This window comes from Natator depressus, chromosome 9 (genome assembly GCF_965152275.1).
Source record: "Natator depressus isolate rNatDep1 chromosome 9, rNatDep2.hap1, whole genome shotgun sequence".
Lineage (NCBI taxonomy): Eukaryota > Metazoa > Chordata > Testudines > Cheloniidae > Natator > Natator depressus.
This window is the reverse complement of record NC_134242.1, coordinates 464910-487936: the sequence shown is the minus strand read 5'-3', so window position 1 is coordinate 487936 and position 23027 is coordinate 464910. Positions and strand designations below refer to the sequence as shown.

The window sequence follows — 23027 nt, the reverse complement described above, 5'->3', positions numbered from 1 at the left end:
CAAGCAGACAGCCCCAAGGCCCGGGCCCTGCAGGCTACCAGCCAATCAGACACTCGCTCAGGCTCTCACACTGCCCTTAATAATAATCTTTTATTATGTTTGATTGCGGACAAAGCCTATTTGTAAGAAGTCTGACCACTGTGAAGTTTTGTAGTATTACTCTGTTTATAATTGGTTCTCCATACCTTTTATTTATATTAAAAATATATATATATATATATATATATATATATATATATGGGCTGTTGATTAATCGCAGTTTATTAATTGCCATTAATCGCACTGTTATACAACAGAATATCAGTTGAAATTAATTAAATATTTTTTGATGTTTTTCTACATTTTCAAGTATATTGATTTCTATTACAGCACAGAATACAAAGTACAGTGCTCACTTTATATTATTTTTGATTACAGATATTTGCACTGTTAAAATGATAAAAAACGAAATAGTATTTTTCAAGTCACCTCATAAAAGTACTGTAGTGCAATTTCTTTATCAGGAAAGTCTGACTTAGAAATGTAGATTATTTTTGTTATATAACTGCACTCAAAACAAAACAATGTAAAACTTCAGAGCCTACAAGTCCATTCAGTCCTACTTCTTGTTCAGCCAATCGCTAAGACAAGTCTTTGTTCATTTATGGGAAATACTGCTGCTTGCTTCTTATTTACAGTGTCATCTGAAAGTGAGAACAGGCATTTGCATGGCACTTTTGTAGCCGGTATTGCAAAGTATTTACATCCCAGATATGCTAAACATTCGTATGCTGCTTCATGCTGCAGCCACCATTCCACAGGACATGCTTTCATGCTGGTGACATCTGACTCAGATGATGAAAATGAACATGCATTGGTCTGTTCTGCTTTGGATCATTATCGAGCACAACTTATCAGCATGGACGCATGTCCTCTGGAATGGTGTTTGAAGCATGAAGGCATATATGAATCTTTAGCACATCTGGCATGTAAATGCTTTGCGACGCTGGCTACAACAGTGCCACAAGAACGCCTGTTCTCACTTTCAGGTGACATTGTAAACAAGAAACAGGCAGCATTATCTCCTGCAAATGTAAACAAACTTGTTTGTCTGAGCGACTTGCTGAACATGAAGTAGGACTGAGTTAGTTTTCATATAGGATATACCTGTTTTCATATAGGATATACCTGTACCTATTATCCTAGTCATATTCCTTCTTCGGAAGTCCCTTCTTCATTTCAACATTTCTTATTTCTCCCCTTACTGGACATGAATTTGATCACTTACACTGATTTAACTAAAAATCATAATTGGTCCTTCTTTATCAGCTTTGTATGGCGTAGTAACGCACTTGCAGAGCAGCGGGACCACTGGACAATAGAGATGCCAAAGGAGCATTCAAGGACAATAAGGCCATTGTGGAGAAACTAAATGAATTCTTTGCTTCGGTCTTCACGGCTGAGTATGTGGGAGATTTCAGCACCTGAGCCGTTCTTTTTAGGTGACAAATCCTGAGGAACTATCTCAGACTGAGGTGTCATTAGAGAAGGTTTTGGAACAAATAGATAAATTAAACAGTAATAAGTTACCAGGACCAGATGGTATTCACCGAAGAGTTCTGAAGGAACTCAAATGTGAAATTGCAGAACTACTAACTGAAGTCTGTAACCCATCATTTAAATCAGCTTCTGTACCAGATAACTGGAGGACAGCTAATGTGACGCCAGTTCTTAAAAAGGGCTCCAGAGGTGATCCCAGCAATTACAGGCCAGTAAGTCTGATTTCAGTACCAGGGAAATTGGTTGAAAATATAGTAAGGAACAGAATTGTCAGAGACACAGATGAGCACAATTTGTTGGGGAAGTGTCAACATGGTTTTTGTAAAGGGAAATCATGCCTCACCAATCTACTAGAATTCTTTGAGGAGATCAACAAGCCTGTGGACAAGGGGGATCCAGTGAATATAGTGTACTTAGATTTTCGGAAAGCCTTTGTCAAGGTCCCTCACCAAAGTCTCTTACGTAAATTAAGTTGTCATGGGATAAGAGGGAAGATCCTTTCATGGATTGGTAACTTGTTAAAAGATAAGAAACCAAAGGTAGAGATAAACAGTCAGTTTTCAGAATGGAATGGGGTAAATAATGGTGTCCCCCAGAGGTCTGTACTAGGGCCAGTCCTAATCAACATATTCATAAAGGAGCTGGAAAAAGAGGTATACTGTGAGGTGGCAAAATTTGCAGATGATAGAAAACTACTTAAGATAATTAAGTCCCAGGCAGACTGCGAAGAAGTACAAAGGAATCTCACAAAACTGGGTGACTGGGCAACAAAATGGCAGATGAAATTTAATGTTGAGAAATGCAAAGTAAGGCACATTGGAAAACATAAATCCCAACTATACATATAAAATGATAGGGGTCTAAATTAGCTGTTACCACTCAAGAAAGAGATCTTGGAGTTATTGTGGAGAGTTCTCTGAAAACATCCACTCAGTGTGCAGCGGCAGTCAAAAAAGTGAACAGAATGTTGGGAATAATTAAGAAGGGGATAGATAATAACACAGAAAATATATTATTGCCTCTATAAATCCATGGTACACCCACATCTTGAATCCTGTGTGCAGGTGTGGTCGCCCCATCTCATAAAAGATATATTGGAATAGGAAAAGATTCAGAAAAGGGCAACAAAATAATTGGGGGTATGAAACAGCTTATTTACTCTTTCTCATAACACAAGAACTAGGTGTCACAAAATGAAATTAACAGGCAGCAGGTTAAAAACAAAGGGAAGTATTTTTTACACAACGCACAGTAATGCTGTGGAACTCCTTGCCAGAGGATGTTGTGAAGGCCAAGACTATAAGAGGGTTCAAAAAAGACCTAGAGAAGTTCATGGAGGATAGGTCCATCAATGGCTATTTGCCAGAATGGGCAGGGATGGTGTCCTTAGCCTCTGGTTGCCAGAAGCTGGGAATGGGCGATGGGATGGATCACTGACGTGATGATTACCTGTTCTGTTCATTCTCTCTGGGGCACCTGGCATTGGCCATTATTGGAAGACAGGATACTGGGCTATATGAACCTTTGGTCTGACCCAGTATGGCTGGTGTTCTGTTCTGTATGGAGAAGTCCATAGAAATTTTTTTTTGAACATTTAAACTCTGTCGTACGTGGTAACTTATGTATTGATCAGTTGAGTCAGTTTTTTGTTTTTTATTGCTTTCCTAATTTAATTTATGCATCTAGTAAACTTTGTAGACATGAAATATTAGAATCTTTTTCATTATCACATGAAGGACAGTAGTGAGGGTAAGATGTTGCTTGGGTGTTTTTCATGTGTGGCTGTGTAAGAGGGAAATTCCAATATTTTCTGATGCTATTGCTAATTCTTGGAAGTGAATTTTAAAGTTAAAAATTGATAATTTGAAACTGGCTGCTGTACTGAAAGATCCAGTTAGTTTTGTGTGTGGTGTGAGGTTTTTATTTCCTCTCTCTGTGGTATATTATTTTCAGGTACTCTCAAGTTTATAGCTGTAATGGCTTTTCAAAAATATAATCCTAATAGAACTATTGTAGATTTTTAAGAAACTAAAGTATCTATTATTTGGACATTTACAATTTATTTGAAAAATGTTTAGCCGCGTTTTAATTGGAAATAGACCTTGTTTATAGTAGAAACAACGTTTAATGCTTATTTTGCTTATAAGGAACTTAGTTTAATTTTTCACGTTAGTTTAACGTGGTGGACAGAAGAAACATTAGTCCTTGCTAAGCTTTCATTGTAATCGGGTAAAACAGATACACATATTCACTTTTGTAAGAGTGTTAAGTTTGGCAAACTCAAAATGGCAGTTTGTTTGAAGTGCTTCTTATGGACACACGACTAAGTCATATTAGACAAATGTACTTAGTCCAGAAAATTAGCAAAATGACAACTTTCTGTGACAAAAGAAACTCAAAAGCATGGTGAAAAGTAGGCTTTTTGGGGACTTACAGTTCAGGAAACTGGAAATAACTTCTTTATATTTAAGCCACTGGTTAACATCCTGGCCAGGTAAGTAGTGAGAAAGTTGCTACCATTTAGCGGCTTCGTGGGGAAATGAATTGGTGGTTTGTCCATTTCTAAAACCCACGATTACACTTAGGGCTAATAGTCATCTTTATTCGGAGCCTTGGCAGAGAAGCCAAGACTAAAGTGGGCAACTGAGTTGTAGTCATTCCATGGCAATGCTGAGACATTTCAGTAGGGCACTAAATAAGCTTGCACTAGTGCTGTACCAGTCTGTGAATATATAGGATTTATTTGTTCAGCTTTCCTTAGTGCTTCATTTGCGTGAAAAATTTGAAAACAAAAGTATACTTATTTGTTGCTGACTTAGAAAAAGTCTGGGAGATACAATTTACAATTTAGCACTATTATTTAGTATCATAAATGTCTGTGGTTCAAGTGGGTAACTGAAAGACAGATTTCATGACCTGAAAAGTTTATTATCTAAAATAAATGATTAAAACCTGGGAGGAAGGGAGGACAAGAATAATGGCAACAAGATAATGTGTTTGCTTTGGTTTGTAAGTATTATTGAGGGCTTAGAATATTTTTTGCAGTGCATGTATGAATTTGTTTTTCTGCTGGGAAGGCTAAAGTTTGTAGTCTTCATGGAAAAATGTATTTTGAGAAGATGAAGGCTAGAATAGTTATCCTTCCAGTATGTTTTAATCTAAAAATGTTTAACATTAAATGAACACCATGAATTTGAAATCTCCCGAGTTCTAAAAAAAGAATTAAAAGTAGTTTGTTACTATCCCAATATCTGAATCCCCTGTTGATTTTTGTGTTATGATCATTTTCCTATGTTAAAAATATTTTTCAATCCTTTTTTGCTGTGTGAAAGATTTCACAAATAAGGGGGAAACTGACTATGCCAGGGAGATAGTGAAATTTACATATATGCAAATTGCTGTCAAATACACAAAGAAAACAAACTGGTCTTTGGTTACAGGAATTTTAGAGGTTGCTTGTAACAGTAGTAGATAAAACATTTAGACATGATGTTTAAGTTGATGGTATTCCTTTGAATTTAATGTACTTTGATCTCTGAATAGTGGAATTGGCACCAGAGGACGCCTACTCTATCTACCACAGTAATTTTCCTAAGAATTCTTTCGTTTGTGTAACCATCTGTATGGGCTAATATTTAAAATGAAATTTTTGTATATTCTACAGAAATATCGGTGTCAGGATGAAGATACACCTTCACAGGAGCATAGCTCTTCACACGTTACCAGTGAGGTGACTGGTCCAGAGTTGGTTCATGTATCAGAGAAGAACCTATCACAGATTGAAAATATACATGGATTTGTTTCCCACTGTCACATTTCACCAGTAAAGGTAGGGATTTTTTTAATGTAAACTATTTTAAATAGGCGTTTGAGGCAATGAATTATTGCTTTAACAAACTTATGGTATTTTGGAAAATAGGTCTTGTTTGACAAACCTCTTTTTTTAAAGAGATTACAGATTCAGTTGATAAAGGTAACTATGTTGAAGTAAGAAAAGGAGTACTTGTGGCACCTTAGAGACTAACAAATTTATTTGAGCATAAGCTTTTGTGAGCTACAGCTCACTTCATTGGATGCATTCAGTGGAAATATACTTAGATGTTTGTAAGGTGTTTGACTTAGTAACATAACATGCGGAGTGAAAAAATTATTAAAAAACAAAACATCAGTAAACACATGTTAAAAGGATCAAAACTGGCTAACTGACAGATCTCAAAAAGCAGTTGTCATGGGAAAATCATCATTGAATGGGAGTGTTTCTAGTGAGTTTCCCTAGGAATCAGTTCTAGGTCTGATGCTGTTCAATGTTTTTATCAATGTTGTGCAAGTAAATATAAAATCATTGCTCATAAAATTTGTGGGTTGTGCAAAGATTGGCAGCATGGTTAATAATGCTGAGAAGAGGGCAGTAGCACAAAATGATCTGGATCAATTGTTAAGCAGGGTCCTTTCAAACAAAATGGTATTTTAATACAGTCAAATGCGAAGTTGTATACGTAGGAACAGAGAATGCGGACTGTACCTACAGAATGCGGGAGTAGCATGGAAACTAGTGACTTGAAAAGAATTTAGAGATCATAATGGGCAGGAAACTGAAAATGAGCAGCCATCATGGTGCTGTGGCAAAAAGGACTATTATGCAATCCTTAGATATGAACGGTGAGTAGTCAGTATGAGTAAGGAGGTGATTTTACCTTTTTATATGGCATTGGTGAAACTAGTACTGGAGTACTATGTGTGGTTCAGGTGTCCACATTTTTAAAAGGATGTTGTAAAACTGGTGCAGGGAAGGGGCATAAAAATGTAGCATGTTATCATTCCGATAGGAGCAGTGTCTCTTTAACAGCAAAGTTACTGTGTTTGAACTGTCAAAACTGAATGCATTCAGAACTTTAGATGTACCTTCCTCTTCTAAACAGTTTGAGAATGTACTGTTAGATATGAACATGGCTTGTCTGTGTTGCATAATCATACTTCGCTCTTTCTTCATAGTGATACTGCAGACGGTCATAAAACCAGTCTCTGTGAAAAGTAGATTTTATTGCACTGTACCATGCATTGCTATAACCTTGAACAAAATATATGACTCAGTGTAGTGGGCTTTGTGAAGAGCTGAGACATGCAAGATATATTTAGTTGTCTAAGTAGAGTGGAGGCTTTTTTTCTGTGAAGAAGCATATCAGTTTCATAGGAGGAAGAGCAGCCTTGTCAACTTGCCCAGGTGGGTTTTTTTTGCTTAACAGGGAGCAGTTTATCTTAGTTACAAAGATAGATATGGATAACCTAATCTGAGTCATAGCAGTCATCTTAGAAAAACATATGAAAGGGGAAATTTAGGAAAATCCAAGTACAAAATTTGGTTTAAGAGCTTATTTAATACTGATTAAAAAGTCGTCATGTTCCTAATCCACCTAAGTCTTTTTCCATTTTACAAAACCCCGCTGGGTTTAAAAGAAAAAAAATTATGAGAAAATGGCTCTCAATTTTGTGGCAAGTGCAATCTGCTATTGATAAGTGTAGCAATGTAGAGAATTTGCTCCTTCAGTAGTCTGACAGCAACAGCTAGTTTAGAAGTTAAAAAAAGAATAATATTTTGTATGTCACTTGCTTCTAAATTAAATGTGACTGCTCAGACAGTCTAACTTTTGATATCTGGAAAGATACTGGAAGAAATTATTAAACCTATAATAGGGTTATATGGAATAGTCCAGCAGATCATGACAAATCAATCAAATTTCCTGGCCTACTGGAGTGTGTGGAAGTTATGGATGTAATGTATCTTGATTTTTTTTAATAAGGCTTTTGACGCAGTCCCACGAGACATTTTCATAAGCAAACTAGGGCAATGTGGTCTAGATGAAATTACTAAAAGATGAGTTCACAACTGGTTGAAAGTGTACTCAAGAGTAAAAAGAAAAGGAGTACTTGTGGCACCTTAGAGACTAACCAATTTATTTGAGCATAAGCTTTCGTGAGCTACAGCTCACTTCATAATCAGTGGTTCTCAGCTTATTTATCATTGTGGGATGCAATGATCTTCAAATATTCTAACTGATCTTTAAATATTCATGGTAAATAGGCCCAATGGCCTGTGATGGGATGTTAGATGGGGTGGGATCTGAGTTACTACAGAGAATTCTTTCCTGGGTATCTGGCTGGTGAATCTTGCCCATATGCTCAGGGTTCAGTTGATTGCCATATTTGGGGTCGGGAAGGAATTTTCCTCCAGGGCAGATTGGAAGGAGGCCCTGGAGGTTTTTCACCTTCCTCTGTAGCATGGGGCACAGGTCACTTGCTGGAGGATTCTCTGCTCCTTGAAGTCTTTAAACCATGGTTTGAGGACTTCGGTAGCTCAGACATAGGTGAGATGTTCATCGCAGGAGTGGGTGGGTGAGATTCTGTGGTCTGCATTGTGCAGGAGGTCGGACTAGATAATCATGGTGGTTCCTTCTGACCTTAATATCTATGAATGTGTTACCTGGGCCACAGGTTGAGAACCACAGTGTCTCCCCAAGCCCTCCCACAGACCCTTATGCCCTCCCCCACCCAGAGACCCCTCAACAGAGTGAGGCCAGGAGCGGAGTCCTGGGCACGGGGCTGGTTGGTAGGGCAGCTGGGCGGCAGCCCGAACCCGGACCCAGCTGTGAAGGGCTGTGCTGCAGCCCCAACCACAACCTGGAGCCTGTTGTGTGGGGCCGGGTGGCAGCCCCGACCTGGACCTTGTTGTATGGGACCAGGCAGCAGCTCTGACTCTCGACCCTGGACCCCACCGGGCTGGGCAGCCAGGACCCTAGATCCTGCTGCAGTTGACACTTGGGCAGCCTTTAGCATACAGCGGCGCTGCAGCTTTGTGCTAATTGGACCGCATGCGGGCCGTGGGTTGAGGACTATTGTTATTAATAGTTCACTGTCAAACTGGGGGGGATGTGTCTAGTGGGGTTGCTCAGGGGTTGGTTCTGAGTCTGGTACTAGTCAATATTTTTATTAATAACTTGCATAATGGACTGGAGAGTATGCTTATAAAGCTTATGGATGGCACCAAGTTGGGAGCAGTTGATAGCACTGTGGAGGCCAGGACTAGATTTCAAAATGACCTTGATGTATTAGAGAATTGGTCTGAAATCAAGATGAAATTCAATAAAAACAAGTGCAAGGTATGACATTTGGGAAGGAAAAATCAAATGCACAAGTACAAAATGGGGAATCAGTAGTACTGCTGAAAAGGATCTGGGAGTTTTAGTGGATCGCAGTTGAATGAGTCAACAATGTGCTGCAGTATGTGAAAAAGGCTAATATCATCTGGGGTGTATTAGCAGAAGTGTTTGTAAGACGCAGGACGTAATTGTCCCAACCTACTTAGCACTGGTCAGGCCTCAGCTGGATTACTGTGTCCAGTTCTGGGTGCAATATTTTAGGAAAGATGTGGAGAAATTGGAAAGTCCAGAGGAGAGCAATGAAAATGATAAAAGATTTAGAAAATCTGACCTCGGAGAGCAGGTTTAAAAAAAGTGGGCATGCTTAGTCTTGAGAAAAGAAGACTGAAAGGGGTCATGATTAGTTTTCAGATATGTTAAGGGCTTTGATAAAGAGGACCGTGATCAATTGTTCTTCGTGTCCACTGAAGGTAACTAGCCTGTTCTATCATTTGAAATTTAACTAGAATTTAGCAATGTAGTATACAGTAGTCTGAGAGGGTTTGGCCCCGAGATGAGCTACGGTAGTGAGGTTGTCATTAGAGTAAGGACCCTGCAGGATAGGAACCCCTCCCCCAGCTCCAGCATGCCAGGGGAGAGCAGCCCCAGCCATGCCTGGGGCCGAATGGGGCCGAGCTGCCTGTGGTTGGGCCCGGGACAGTCCACCTGCGCCGCCCCAGCAGGTACAGGGGGCTGGGCCGGGCCGGGCCGTCCTGGCCAAGGCTGGGCCTGATCCAACGGCACATTGGGCTGTATTAGTAGGACCATTGCCAGCAGATCGAGGGAAGTGATTATTCCCCTCTATTCGGCACTGGTGAGACTGTGGAGTACTGTGTCCAGTTTTGGTCCCTCCACTACAGGAGGGATGTAGACAAATTGGAGAGAGTCCAGCAGAGGGCAACGAAAATGATTAGGGGGCTGGGGCACATGACTTATGAGGAGAGGTTGAGGAAACTGGGCTTGTTCAGTCTGCAGAAGAGAAGAGGGGGGATTTGATAGCAGCCTTCAACTACCTGAAGGGGGGTTCCAAAGAGGATGGAGCTCGGCTGTTCTCAGTAGTGGCAGATGACAGAACAAGGAGCAATGGTCTCAAGTTGCAGTGTGGGAGGTTAAGGTTGGATATTAGGAAACACTATTTCAGAAGGAGGGTGGTGAAGCACTGGAATGGGTTACCTAGGGAGGTGGTGGAATCTCCTTCCTCAGAGGTTTTTAAGGCCTGGCTTGACAAAGCCCTGGCTGGGATGATTTAGTTGGGGATTGGTCCTGCTTTGAGCAGAGGGGTTTGGACTAGATGACCTCCTGAGGTCTTGTCCAACCCTAATCTTCTATGATTCTATGGTTCTATGATAAGGCTGGGCCTGGGCTGCTCCGCCCCAGCAGGTCCAGGTACTCCATCCGCGGCTGGGTCTGGGTCTGGGCTGCGCCTCAGCAGAGTTGGGGCTGGGGAAGGGGTACCCTTCCCCCGGCCGCTCCTTGGCTGCGGCAGGTCCTTGGGCGGGTTCCCCGAGTGCCTGTGCGGTACTAAATAGTCTGCTGCGTGGCTTACAGGTGTCTGCGCACAGTTTACAGGTAACTTAGTGGTATAGGTTTAATTTGTCCTGCCTGAGTGTGGGGGACTGAACTAGATGATCTCTTGAGATACCTTCCAGCCTTACATTTCTGTGAGTCTATGATTTAAGGTGAAACTGAGTGTTCAGTGAAGGAGGTTTAAGGATTCAGAGATCTATTTAATCTCATATAAGAGTATCCAGTTCAAAAAGAGATCGTTTTACATGATTATTAATGGTTTCAGTGGAAGCTTCCGAATTATAACTTCATAGGGTATGTCTATACTTCGACATTCCTTATCTATTTTTCAACAGCAGAGGTGATGGATGGATCATCCTTTTTATGGCAGAGGGACTTATAGACTTTTTTCCTGTTTCTTGGTACTTGGAGTCACAGCATAATTAGAGGTATCTATTTTGCAGGATAAAGAGGCTAGATATTTGAGAATCTTAGTTTACAAGCAAACCAGTGGTATTCCATGTGGTTGTGACACCCATCGTTTGAACAGCTTGTCAGCTGAGTGTTTGCTTTTGCCCTTGCCATTCATACATGTGTTACATGAGCCTAGTTAACTATCTTAAAAATGTACATTAATTTGACACCAAAAAGAGATGCATTCAAGAATTTATAAGAATATTCTGAATCTGGACTAGATTTGTGCCCCTGAGTTTCATCTAGCTATAGGCTGCACTCCCAATTTAATCAGGATTATCCGTTCTTTCAATCAGTGGCCCTGTCTATTCTAGGAAACTTCTTGATGTGAACTCTTGGTTAGCATAGGAGGGCTACTTTTTTCTCCCATTTCACTAACCCACTTTGTGCTAACTATGCATGTCATGTGTCCAGCCTCTTCTGCATCCTGCAAGAATGAGACCTTTCATCAGGGAACATTTCAAAAATTATCTACCCAAATTAACACCTGTGAGTCAAACAGATGTAAATGAAGAGCAAAACAATCCCAGATTTGTCACTATAAAGTTGCATCAAGAACCATATTCACACTAAATATGATAAAAATGACTCTCATCATAGAGAATATGTATTTCAGATATTGTTTGGAGTAGAGAACTCAATGTGAGTGTTGGGTCATGTGTGTTTGCTTAATTTGAAATAGTTCTGTTAAGAACGTAAGAACGGCCATACTGGGTTAGACCAAAGGTCCATCCAGCCCAGTATCCTGTCTACCGACAGTGGCCAATGCCAGGTGCCCCAGAGGGAGTGAACCTAACAGGTAATGATCTAGTGATCTCTCTCCTGCCATCCATCTCCACCCTCTGACAAACAGAGGCTAGGGACCCCATTCCTTACCCATCCTGGCTAATAGCCATATTAAAGTTTCTTAAGTCTGGAGCAGCTGGTGACATGGTGCTGGTTCTGCCCATTTACAGGTGAGAAAAGATGGGAAGGGAGATGAAATGAAGAGCAAAAGGAAGCAGCATGCTTAAAAGATCAAACTCATCTCTTTAAAGATCTAGTGACAGAGGATGTGGAAAAAGCTAATGTACTCAGTGCTTTTTTTGCCTCTGTCTTCACGAACAAGGTCAGCTCCCAGACTACTGCACTGGGCAGCACAGCCTGGGGAGGAGGTGACCAGCCCTCTGTGGAGAGAGAAGTGGTTCGGGAGTATTTAGAAAATCTGGACGAGCACAAGTCCATGGGGCCGGATGCGCTGCATCCGAGAGTGCTAAAGGAGTTGGTGGGCCGGTTTTGTTCAATATCTTCATAAATGATCTGGAGGATGGTGTGGATTGCACCCTCAGCAAGTTTGCAGATGACACTAAACTGGGAGGAGAGGTAGATACGCTGGAGGGTAGGGCCGTAGACAAATTGGAGGATTGGGCCAAAAGAAATCTGATGAGGTTCAACAAGGACAAGTGCAGAGTCCTGCATTTAGGACGGAAGAATCCCATGCACCGCTACAGACTAGGGACCGAATGGCTAGGCAGCAGTTCTGCAGAAAAGGACCTAGGGGTTACAGTGGAAGAAAAGCTGGATATGAGCCAATAGTGTGTCCTTGTTGCCAATAAGGCTAACGGCATTTTGGGCTGTATAAGTAGGAACATTGCCAGCAGATCAAGGGATGTGATCATTCCCCTCTATTCGGCCTCATCTGGAGTACTGTGTCCAGGTTTGGGCCCCACACTACAAGAAGGATGTGGAAAAATTGGAAAGAGTCCAGCGGAGGGCAACAAAAATGATTAGGGGCCTGGAGCACTTGATTCATGAGGAAAGGCTGAAGGAACTGGGATGATTTAGTCTGCAGAAGAGAAGAATGAGGGGGGATCTGACAGCTGCTTTCAACTACCTGAAAGGTGGTTCCAGAGAGGATGGATCTAGACTGTTCTCAGTGGTAGCAGATGACAGAACGAGGAGTAATGGTCTCAAGTTGCAGTGGGGGAGGTTTAGGTTGGATAAGAGGAAAACCTTTTTGACTAGGAGGGTGGTGAAACACTGGAATGCGTTACCTAGGGAGGTGGTGGAATCTCCTTCCTGAGATATTTTTAAGGTCAGGCTCGACAAAGCCCTAGCTGGGATGATTTAGTGGGGGATTGGTCCTGCTTTGAGCGGGGGTTGGACTAGATGACCTCCTGAGGTCCCTTCCAACCCTGATATTCTATGATTCTATGATTATAAAGACAGCTGAAAATATGGAAAAACATTGTAATTATTACCTGGAAAAGTAAGCAATTGCTGTAGTTGCCCCATGGAAGTTATACAATTAGAAATGGAGGGGAAATGAGCTGTGTGATCACAAACAGGAGAGGAGATAATCCTGTGAGACAGTATTTCTACTAATATTACTCCTATGGGAAATCTGTGTCACTGCAGCGCAGCAGAAAAATGCTCTCCCCCCATAGATTCTCTTTGCTTCCTTGCAGGAAATGGTTTCTGTGGGGAAGCAAAGAGAAGTTGCACCAGTGCTCACTCACTCACCCCTCCCCGGCAGCTCAGACATATCTGTTTGGGCAGTGGGGGAAGAGGTAAATTACTGGGGGGAGGGGGAGTCTGTGGATGCACCAGCATGCACCACTAATGCCCCGGGGCGTTAGTCCCAGCTGGGGTGGGAGAGGAGGATGGAGATAGATTTCCCCCTCCTCCTTCCCTGCACAGAGCAGCCAGGGCTGACTCAGATCAACCCCCAGAAACTTGCCCTCGCTGCAGGAAGCTTTGCACTGTGGGGAGGGGGAGGGGGAGGAAGCTTGGTGGAAGGGGGTCTGGGGGCAGGGGGAGTGTTCTGGGTGGTGGGGGGGAGGGGGTTGTGTGCAGGGGCATCTGGATTGGGCGGACAGGTGTAGCAGCTCCCTGCACAGTGACCCCCCCCACACACACACACAACCCCACATCAGGAGCCCGGCACACCCAGAACCCCCCACCGAGCTCCCCTGACCTCCTACCTCACCGAGCCTCACCCCCTGGATCAGGAGTCCCCCCTCACCCCACTGAGCCCCAGCCTTGAGACGTCAATTAGTCCAGTCCCCTGCACTCATGGTGGACTACATAATGTAAGTTGTACTCTGAAATTCATTTGAAATGTAAGAAAATCTGAGATGGAGGAGAAGTTAGTATAAGGAGCACATACTGTCTTAGGTGAGCATTTTCAGTACATCTGTAGGGAACTTTGTGAAATTTTGAGGTGTGCTAAATTTGTACCACAGGCTCTGCTCTTCAAATATATGCTAGCATTTAGTTAAAGTGAGTTCCCAGTTCTTTTTGCAAGATTTTTATGCCAGGGAATTTAGGTAAGCATGGATGGAGGGAGATGGGTGGCTGTCGTGTGTTCTGGGCACCAGTTCGTAACATCTGTTTTTCACTGTCATTCAGCATTACAGGCATGGGAGCCAATTACAGTAGAACCTCAGAGTTATGAACACCTCGAGAATGGAGGTTATTCGTAACTATGAAATGTTCGTAACTCTGAACAAAACGTTATGATTGTTCTTTCAAAAGTTTACAACTAAACATTGAATTAATACAACTTTGAAACTTTACTATGCAGAAGAAAAATGCTGTTTTTAAGCATCTTAATTTAAATGAAACAAGCACGGAAACACTTTCCTTACATTGTCAAATCTTTTATAAACTTTCCCTTTATTTTTTAGTAGTTTCATTTAGCACATGTATTTGCGTTTTTTTTTTTATTTTTCCGTCTTGTCTCTGCTGCTGCCTGATTGCGTACTTCCGGTTCCAAATGAGGTGTTGACCGGTCAGTTCGTAACTTTGGTGTTCTACTGTACTGAATAGTGATTTTCATCATGTTTTGGTTACCTGTGCTCCCAACTCTGTTGCTTTGTTTTTTCTCTGCTTCTTCAGAGTCAGATTGAGCAGCATCCAGTTTCTTTATAACTAAAATAACAGAGAAAAGCTTCAGAAATAGCAAATAAATAAATAAATCCCCTAGATAAAATTCCACTGATTCCAATCATTAAGGGTTCAGTTTGCTTTATATGCAGTCATACTGTTGAAAGAGTGAGCACTGATTATTATCCCTGTGCTGGGATGGACTCCTCTGCATCTGAGGAAAAGAAGGCCATCTTGTCAGATCCTCAGCTTGGACACCAATCAGTCCTTGTAACAGAACACCCAAGCATGGACCCAACTGTTCTGGTAGCAAGAATGGCTTCAGCTGGGTCAACATGCTCCATCCCCCTCTGCTGAGATATGATGATTGAGAAGATATGTGTGGATGGGCATACTTCGCACAAGGTGAACTGCTGTCAGTTCTCAAAACCTCCACTGTCCATTTGTTTGCCAGATTCTTCAATTTGGGTATAGTGGCAATGGTTTTAAAAACAACTACTACAAAGAAACCTAAAAGGAAGGCCAGAAGGGGGAGGTCCTGAAGGGGAGTTAGGAGCCTTTTAATAGGAGTTTTGCAGCTAACTGCCTTTCTGTGTCTTTGAAAACCTCTTTCAAACATGGATAATGAAGACTTACAATCTTGTGAGGCCAACTTCTCTTCTTTGAGGGAAGCTGGAAGAACACTTGAGTTTCCTGAGGTCAGGGATGACCTCATAGCACCCTTGAGCCCTTCACAAGTTTTTAGCTCTGAAGGCCAATTCTTCCCATAGTAGAGAGTTGGTGTCTTTCATCTCAGTGGCCAAAGGACCTTATTGCTTGAATGAATTACGGAGGTCCAAGGAGGAGAGAGGGTACATTAGACACTATTTAACAAGGTGCATGCATGTAATGCAGACTTCCCTTGCTTTTGAAAAAACTTATCTGGGTTACAGGAGAGGCACTGGAGAAAATAGGAGTATCTGCAAAGCAATGGCAGGAAGCAGAGAAAAATTAACTAGAAAACATTTCTATACTTTTTTCTTTGCAAAATCTTTTTCTTTGTGGTGGCAGCTATTCAAACTATTGTAATTAATATGGTGGAAAAATACTGGAATAGTCCCTACTCCCCAAGAAAGAAAAATAACTTGAATATAGGTTTTCAAAGCAGGAGCTGCGGAGTTGCAAGCACCCTTCCTTCTCTGTGGCTTGATGGGAGGAGAGTCCTGAAACATTTCTCTTGTAGAAATATTGAAAATACTGAAAACTGCTAGGGTAGAAAAATTGATTAGAGTAATTTGACTTCAATGTAATTGATGTCAATGCATTTTCAGAGAGCTCAGCCACTAGGTGGTGTTGCTACAACAGAGGATGTCTACATCCCTTATTATAACAGCTACATGAACTGCATGAATTAAGATTGGCTCTTTTCAGTAAATTGGAAAGTGAATGTATTTATTTTCATTTAAAAAAGGAAGTATAAGTAGCAACAATTAGCTATTCCCAGACCTCCCACAGCGGGTAGCTCTCCTCGGCACTGGTCCCGCTGGCACCAAGGATGGACCCGGTACAGGTGGCGCGTTCCACCCTTGTGCCAACAAGAATGTCGGCACTGAGCCTGACGATGATCCCTGCAGCAGACGCGGAACCCCCACAGGGTGCCTATAAACAGCCATTGGTGCCCACTAAGGCTAAGGCAAAATTGCTGCAGACATTGGCTCATGCTCCATGACCCACAGCACTGTAGCCCACGGAGCAGCAACAGTTTTAAATCAGGCTGATATCTCCGTGGCCCCAGAACCTGACTCTCCTAGGCACCGAGCGTTCACTCTTTGAACAGTCGCTCTCACCAACCAACCTGGCCGCCCTCACTGACAGTGAGAATGACATGCAGCAGCAGGCAGAGTTTTCCCTGCCTAAATTTCCACCCACACCAGAACCATACCCATTTCAAGGCATGGCACCTCACAAGAACCAGCCTCAGTTTCCCTACTTTGTCCCCCCATGGACGGGGCCCCACTTTTCCTACCCTATGCACTGGCCTCAGTGGTACCCTTGGTCGGCCCCTGCTGCCACTCCTTCTCTCGGACCCTCCACCAGACCACAAGTCTGCTCTGCACCTCTATCTCCAGCTACATCTAGAGCTCCTGAACCCCCCCTTGAAGATGTGGGTCCTTCACACCATGAAAGACTCTAGGGCCACTCTGTGCACACTGAGGATATACCTGTCCCTCCCCAGGAGACAATGGTATCAACCTTATCAGAGGTCCCGCACACAACAATATCACCGGCCCCAGTCCAGACTATATGATATTAGGAGGAACCGCAACAGACCTCCCAGGCGCAAGCAAAATCATGCGCAACCAACAAATCCCACACATCGGGAAACAAACAATTCTGAAGCATTGGTCAGAGGTCTGTGTGACCATCCCTTGGCACCACCGCCTATTTCCCCATTTGGCCACTGCCTTCAGGTTTTCCACCATGTCTGGCAACAGGTCACATAGGACTGATGGGTCCTGGACATAGTACAGTCAGGCTACTCCATCCCTTTCATATTGTGCCCGCCCACCCTTCCCAGTCCCTCTTCAGGGACCCCTTTCACGAGCATCTACTTCAAGAAGAAGTGGCTCATCTTCTACAGCTAGGTGCAGTGGAATCTGTATTGGCACATCGGGGAAAAGGGTTTTACTCTCGCTACTTTCTGACCTAGAAGAAGGGCGGAGGATGACGACCTATACTAGACCTATGCAGACTGAACAAATTCGTACGTGTACAGAAATTCAAAGTGGTCACATGGGGCAGAATAATACCCGCACTGGAACAGGGGGACTGGTTCACAGCCCTTGACCTACAGCATGCCTATTTTCACATATCCATTCACCCAGCACACAGACGCTTCCTGCGATTCACACTCGGACATAACCAATTTCAATACAGAGTGCTATCATTCAGACTCTCCACAGCACCGAGAGTGTTCTCCAAGACTTTAGCAGTAGTGTGGTGGCCCACCTATGCAAACACGGAATTGTACTTTTCCCCTACCTAGACAACTGCCTTATCAAAGGCGGTTCATATGACAAGACATTAAAGGCAACTTATTTTACCATCTCCCTCTTCCACAGTCTAGGCCTGCAAATAAAATTCCAGAAATCCACCTTTATATCCATGCAGCAAATCAAGTTCATCGGAGCTCACCTGGACTCAATTCTGACCAGAGCCTCACTCCCACACACCAGATTCCTCATTATTACGCAACTCATGCGCACGCTCTCCGTCCGCCCCAGAATAGAGGCACGAATGTGCCTGCAGCTTGTTGGCCACATGGCAGCCACCACCTTCGTGGTCAAATACACCAGGTTACATATGAGATGCCTTCAGGGTTGGCTCAGCTCCAACTACAAACCCAGCAGACACAGCTTCCGCATGACGCTAACTCCTCCAGCAAAGGTATTAGCCTCCCTACAATGGTGGACAAAAACAGAAAACTTATACAAGGGCATCCCCTTCCATCAAAATTCTCCTGTGCTCATGCTCACGATGGATGCTTCCCTGATAGGTTGGGGAGCACACCTAGGAGATTACATGACACAGGGCCGATGGTCCCTATCAGAGACGCGTCTGCACATAAATCTTCTAGAGGTCAGAGGAGTCAGATATGCCTGTCTTCACTTTCTCCTTATCATATGGAACAAATCTATTCGGGTCTTGACAGACAATATAGAATGCATGTTCTATATCAACAGATGGGCAAGCGCGATCGCACTCCCTATCCACAGAAGCCATTCCAACGATGGAATTGGTGCATAAAACATTACATGGAGATCACTGCTTCCTACCTGCATGGATGTCACAACACTACACTCAGCAGACACTTCTCTCAAGAACATGAATGGGAATTTCATCCCGCGATACTACGACAGCTCTTCTCCCACTGGGGCACCCCGTCGATAGATTTGTTTGCCATAACACAAAACCACAAATGCCATCTACTCTGCGTTCCTCATTCCATGGAGCAAGACACTCATGTATGCTTTTCCACTGGTCCCACTGGTACACAGGGTCCTGCGCAAGATCAGAGAGGACAAGGCCAGGGTCATACCTATTGCCCCAGCTTGGCCCAGACAGACATGGTATCTTTACCTGCTGCACATGTCCATCCACCCTCTTCCTCCCTCTTCAGGGAGCCATTTCATGAGAGAATCCTATTAGAGGAAGTGGATTCCCTCTTACAAAAGTGAGCCCTAGAGGAGATTCCACAGCAAAACTAGGGAAAGAGGTTCCACTCCTGTTATTTCCTAATCCCCAAGAACATCCTTGACATTAGAAACCTCAGCAAATTCATAAACATTCAAGGTCAGGATGCTCATACTAGGGGACATCATTCCTTTGTTGTCCCAGGGAGATTGGTATGCGGCTCTCAACTTAAAGAAAACCTTTTTCCATGTGGTAATCAGATGCACCTGTATTAAGTACCTCAGATTCTGTGTAGGGGCAAGCCTCTACCAGTTCCGAGTCTTTCTCTTTGTCTTGTTTACAGCACCAAGTCTTCATTAAGTGCCTTTTAGCTGCACACCTCAGATGCCAAGACATATTCGTTTACCTATAACTGGATGATTGGTTCCTAAGATCCAGCTCTCAGCGGAATTTCTTTCCTATGATTCCTTACATATGTAACCTCCTGCAATCTTTGGGACTGCTAAACGACAGGAAGAAATCATCTCTCCAGTCTGCATAGAGGATCATCTTCACTGGAGCAGCCCTAGACTCCACTCGGAACTTTGTCTTAAAGGACAGATTCCTGGTAATCCTCAGGAAAAAACCAGTACAAACCACACAGTTTTTTTGTATATTCCTTGTTTTACTACCCTCATCTGCCTAAATTGCACCTTTTGCTCGCATGCGAATGAGACATCTTCAACTATGTCTCTGAGAGCTTTAGCAGCTTCGTTTGTGGGAGAACAGAGACAGTGTCCTCAAGGGAGACCCTCCCTCCTCTAATAGTACAAAAATTAATGTAATGATACTGCTAGTCTGGGCTGGGGTGAATGCTATCAGGATCTCCCAAGTATACAGCCAGTAGAATGCTCAGGAATCCAGAGTCCATATCACGATATTTGATCTCAGAGTGGTATAGTGGGTCCTCGTGGCCTCTGCCCATGCCTACACCATCGTTTGTGAGTACCTGTACTAGTCAGTACCATGGCCATGTACTACATCAGCAAGGGGGGGAGCACACTCCTAGATTCTGACCACAGAAACTAGGAAACTCTTTCTCTGGTATATTCAACGTTACTTCCAGCAAGTGGGAGAAGATGACTTAATCAGAACAAAGTTTCAGGTCAAACATGAGTGGTGGTCCTTGAAAAGAGAGGAGGAGAGGAAGGTGATCAGGAACAGTCAACATGGATTCACCAAGGGCAAGTCATGCCTGACCAACTGGATTACTTTCTATAATGAGATAACTGGCTCCGTGGATATGGGGAAAGCGGTGGATGTGATATATCTTAACTTTAACGAAGCTTTTGATACGGTCTCTCACAGTATTCTTGCCAGCCAGTTAAAAACGTATGGATTAGATGAATGGACTATAAAGTGGATAGAAAGCTGGCTAGATTGTCGGGCTCAACAGGTAGGTGATCAACGGCTCGATGTCTAGTTGCAGCCGATATCAAGCGGCGTGCCCCAGGGGCTGGTCCTGGGGCTGGTTTTGTTCAACATCTTTATCAATGATTTCAATGATGGGATTAGTTGCACCCTCAGCAAGTTCACAGATGACACTAAGTGGGGGGAGAGGTAGATACACTGGAGGGTAGGTATAGGGTCCAGAGTGACCTACACAAATTGGAGGATTGGGCCAAAAGAAATATGATGCGGTTCAACAAGGACAAATGCAGAGTCCTGCACTTAGGAAGGAAGAATTCCATGCACTGCTACAGACTAGGGACCGAGTGGCTAAGCAGCAGTTCCGCAGAAAAGGACCTGGGGATTATAGTGGACGAGAAGCTGGATATGAGTCAGCAGTGTGCCCTTGTTGCCAAGAAGACCAACAGCATATTGGGCTGTATTAGTAGGAGCATTGCCAGCAGATGGAGGGAAGTGAGTCCAGCGGAGGGCAACGAAAATGATTAGGGGGCTGGGGCACATTACTTACACGGAGAGGCTGAGGGAACTGGGCTTATTTAGTCTGCAGAAGAGATGAGTGAGGGGGGATTTGATAGCAGCCTTCAACTACCTGAAGGGGGGTTCCAAAGAGGATGGAGCTCAGCTGTTCTCAGTGGTGGCAGATGACAGAACAAGAAGCAATGGTCTTAAGTTGCAGTGGGGGAGGTTTAGGTTGGATATTAGGAAATACTGTTTCACCAGGAGGGTGGTGAAGCAGTGGAATAGGTTACCTAGGGAGGTGGTGGAATCTCCATCCTTAGAGGTTTTTAAGGCCTGGCTTGACAAAGCCTTGGCTGGGATGATTTAGTTGATGTTAGTTCTGCTTTGAGCACAGGATTGAAGGAGATGACCTCCTGAGGTCTCTTCCAACCCTAATATTCTATGATTCTATGAAACAAACAGTAACCTTATCGCTTTTTCATAAGTGGGGCAAACCATTAGGCCTTACTTGGGAGGTCTGACTTTAATGTGTGGCAGTCTGTAGCCAAGTTCACAGACTCGCTGCTGGAGGATTCCAAGCAGGAGTTCCTGGCTATTTTAGAGGAAGGGAGGAATGTGGCATGACCCTTCCTTCAGGCAGCCTCTGCCGTAGTGGACTCAGCAGCCAGCTCCATTGCTTTCGCTGTGTCAATGAGATGAGCATCATGGCTGCTATCTTCAGGGCTGTCGACAGAGGCCCAGCAGTCAATTCAGGACTGTTTTTAATGGCCTAGCCCTGTTTGCAGAATACATAGAGTCATGATTATGTGGGCTTAAGGACTCTAGGGCTACTCTGCGTTCCGTAGGTCTCTATATGCCGGCCCCCGATAGAAAGAGATTTAAGTCACAACAATCTCAAAGATGGAGTGGTCAGGCCCGACCGGAGTCCTATCGTAAAAAGGGCGAGGACTACAAGCGCCGTTGAGGCCAACAACCAGTCTTGTCCTCCCACTCAGGCTCCTCCAGCTCCCCATCTGGAAACAAGCAGTCGTTTTGAGGGTGCGCCCGAGGGTGACCTTCCAGATGGGCATGGGCAGATATAACATCAGACCAGTGGGTCATAGAATCATAGAATCATAGAATATCAGGGTTGGAAGGGACCCCAGAAGGTCATCTAGTCCAACCCCCTGCTCGAAGCAGGACCAATTCCCAGTTAAATCATCCCAGCCAGGGCTTTGTCAAGCCTGACCTTAAAAACCTCTAAGGAAGGAGATTCTACCACCTCCCTAGGTAACGCATTCCAGTGTTTCACCAGTGAAAAAGTTAGTGAAAAAGTTTTTCCTAATATCCAATCTAAACCTCCCCCATTGCAACTTGAGACCATTACTCCTCGTTCTGTCATCTGCTACCATTGAGAACAGTCTAGATCCATCCTCTTTGGAACCCCCTTTCAGGTAGTTGAAAGCAGCTATCAAATCCCCCCTCATTCTTCTCTTCCGCAGACTAAACAATCCCAGCTCCCTCAGCCTCTCCTCATAAGTCATGTGCTCTAGACCCCTAATCATTTTTGTTGCCCTTCGCTGGACTCTCTCCAATTTATCCACATCCTTCTTGTAGTGTGGGGCCCAAAACTGGACACAGTACTCCAGATGAGGCCTCACCAGTGTCGAATAGAGGGGAACGATCACATCCCTCGATCTGCTGGCTATGCCCCTACTTATACATCCCAAAATGCCATTGGCCTTCTTGGCAACAAGGGCACACTGTTGACTCATATCCAGCTTCTCGTCCACTGTCACCCCTAGGTCCTTTTCCGCAGAACTGCTGCCTAGCCATTCGGTCCCTAGTCTGTAGCGGTGCATTGGATTCTTCCATCCTAAGTGCAGGACCCTGCACTTATCCTTATTGAACCTCATCAGATTTCTTTTGGCCCAATCCTCCAATTTGTCTAGGTCCTTCTGTATCCTATCCCTCCCCTCCAGCGTATCTACCACTCCTCCCAGTTTAGTATCATCTGCAAATTTGCTGAGAGTGCAATCCACACCATCCTCCAGATCATTTATGAAGATATTGAACAAAACCGGCCCCAGGACCGACCCCTGGGGCACTCCACTTGACACCGGCTGCCAACTAGACATGGAGCCATTTATCACTACCCGTTGAGCCCGACAATCTAGCCAGCTTTCTACCCACCTTATAGTGCATTCATCCAGCCCATACTTCTTTAACTTGCTGACAAGAATACTGTGGGAGACCGTGTCAAAAGCTTTGCTAAAGTCAAGAAACAATACATCCACTGCTTTCCCTTCATCCACAGAACCAGTAATCTCATCATAAAAGGCGATTAGATTAGTCAGGCATGACCTTCCCTTGGTGAATCCATGCTGA

At 43.7% G+C, this 23027-nt stretch overlaps 1 protein-coding gene across 26 annotated transcripts in view; it reads left to right on the top strand.

Moving 5' to 3' along the window:
• The window catches only part of DLG1 (discs large MAGUK scaffold protein 1), a 428909-nt gene that overhangs the window by 111184 nt on the left and 294698 nt on the right, over positions 1-23027 (top strand). For all 26 annotated transcript variants that reach the window (XM_074963286.1, XM_074963276.1, XM_074963269.1 and 23 more), the window contains one exon: positions 5204-5368. In XM_074963286.1, the coding sequence (XP_074819387.1) occupies positions 5204-5368 (165 nt within the window). The remainder of the gene's footprint in view (positions 1-5203; positions 5369-23027) is intronic.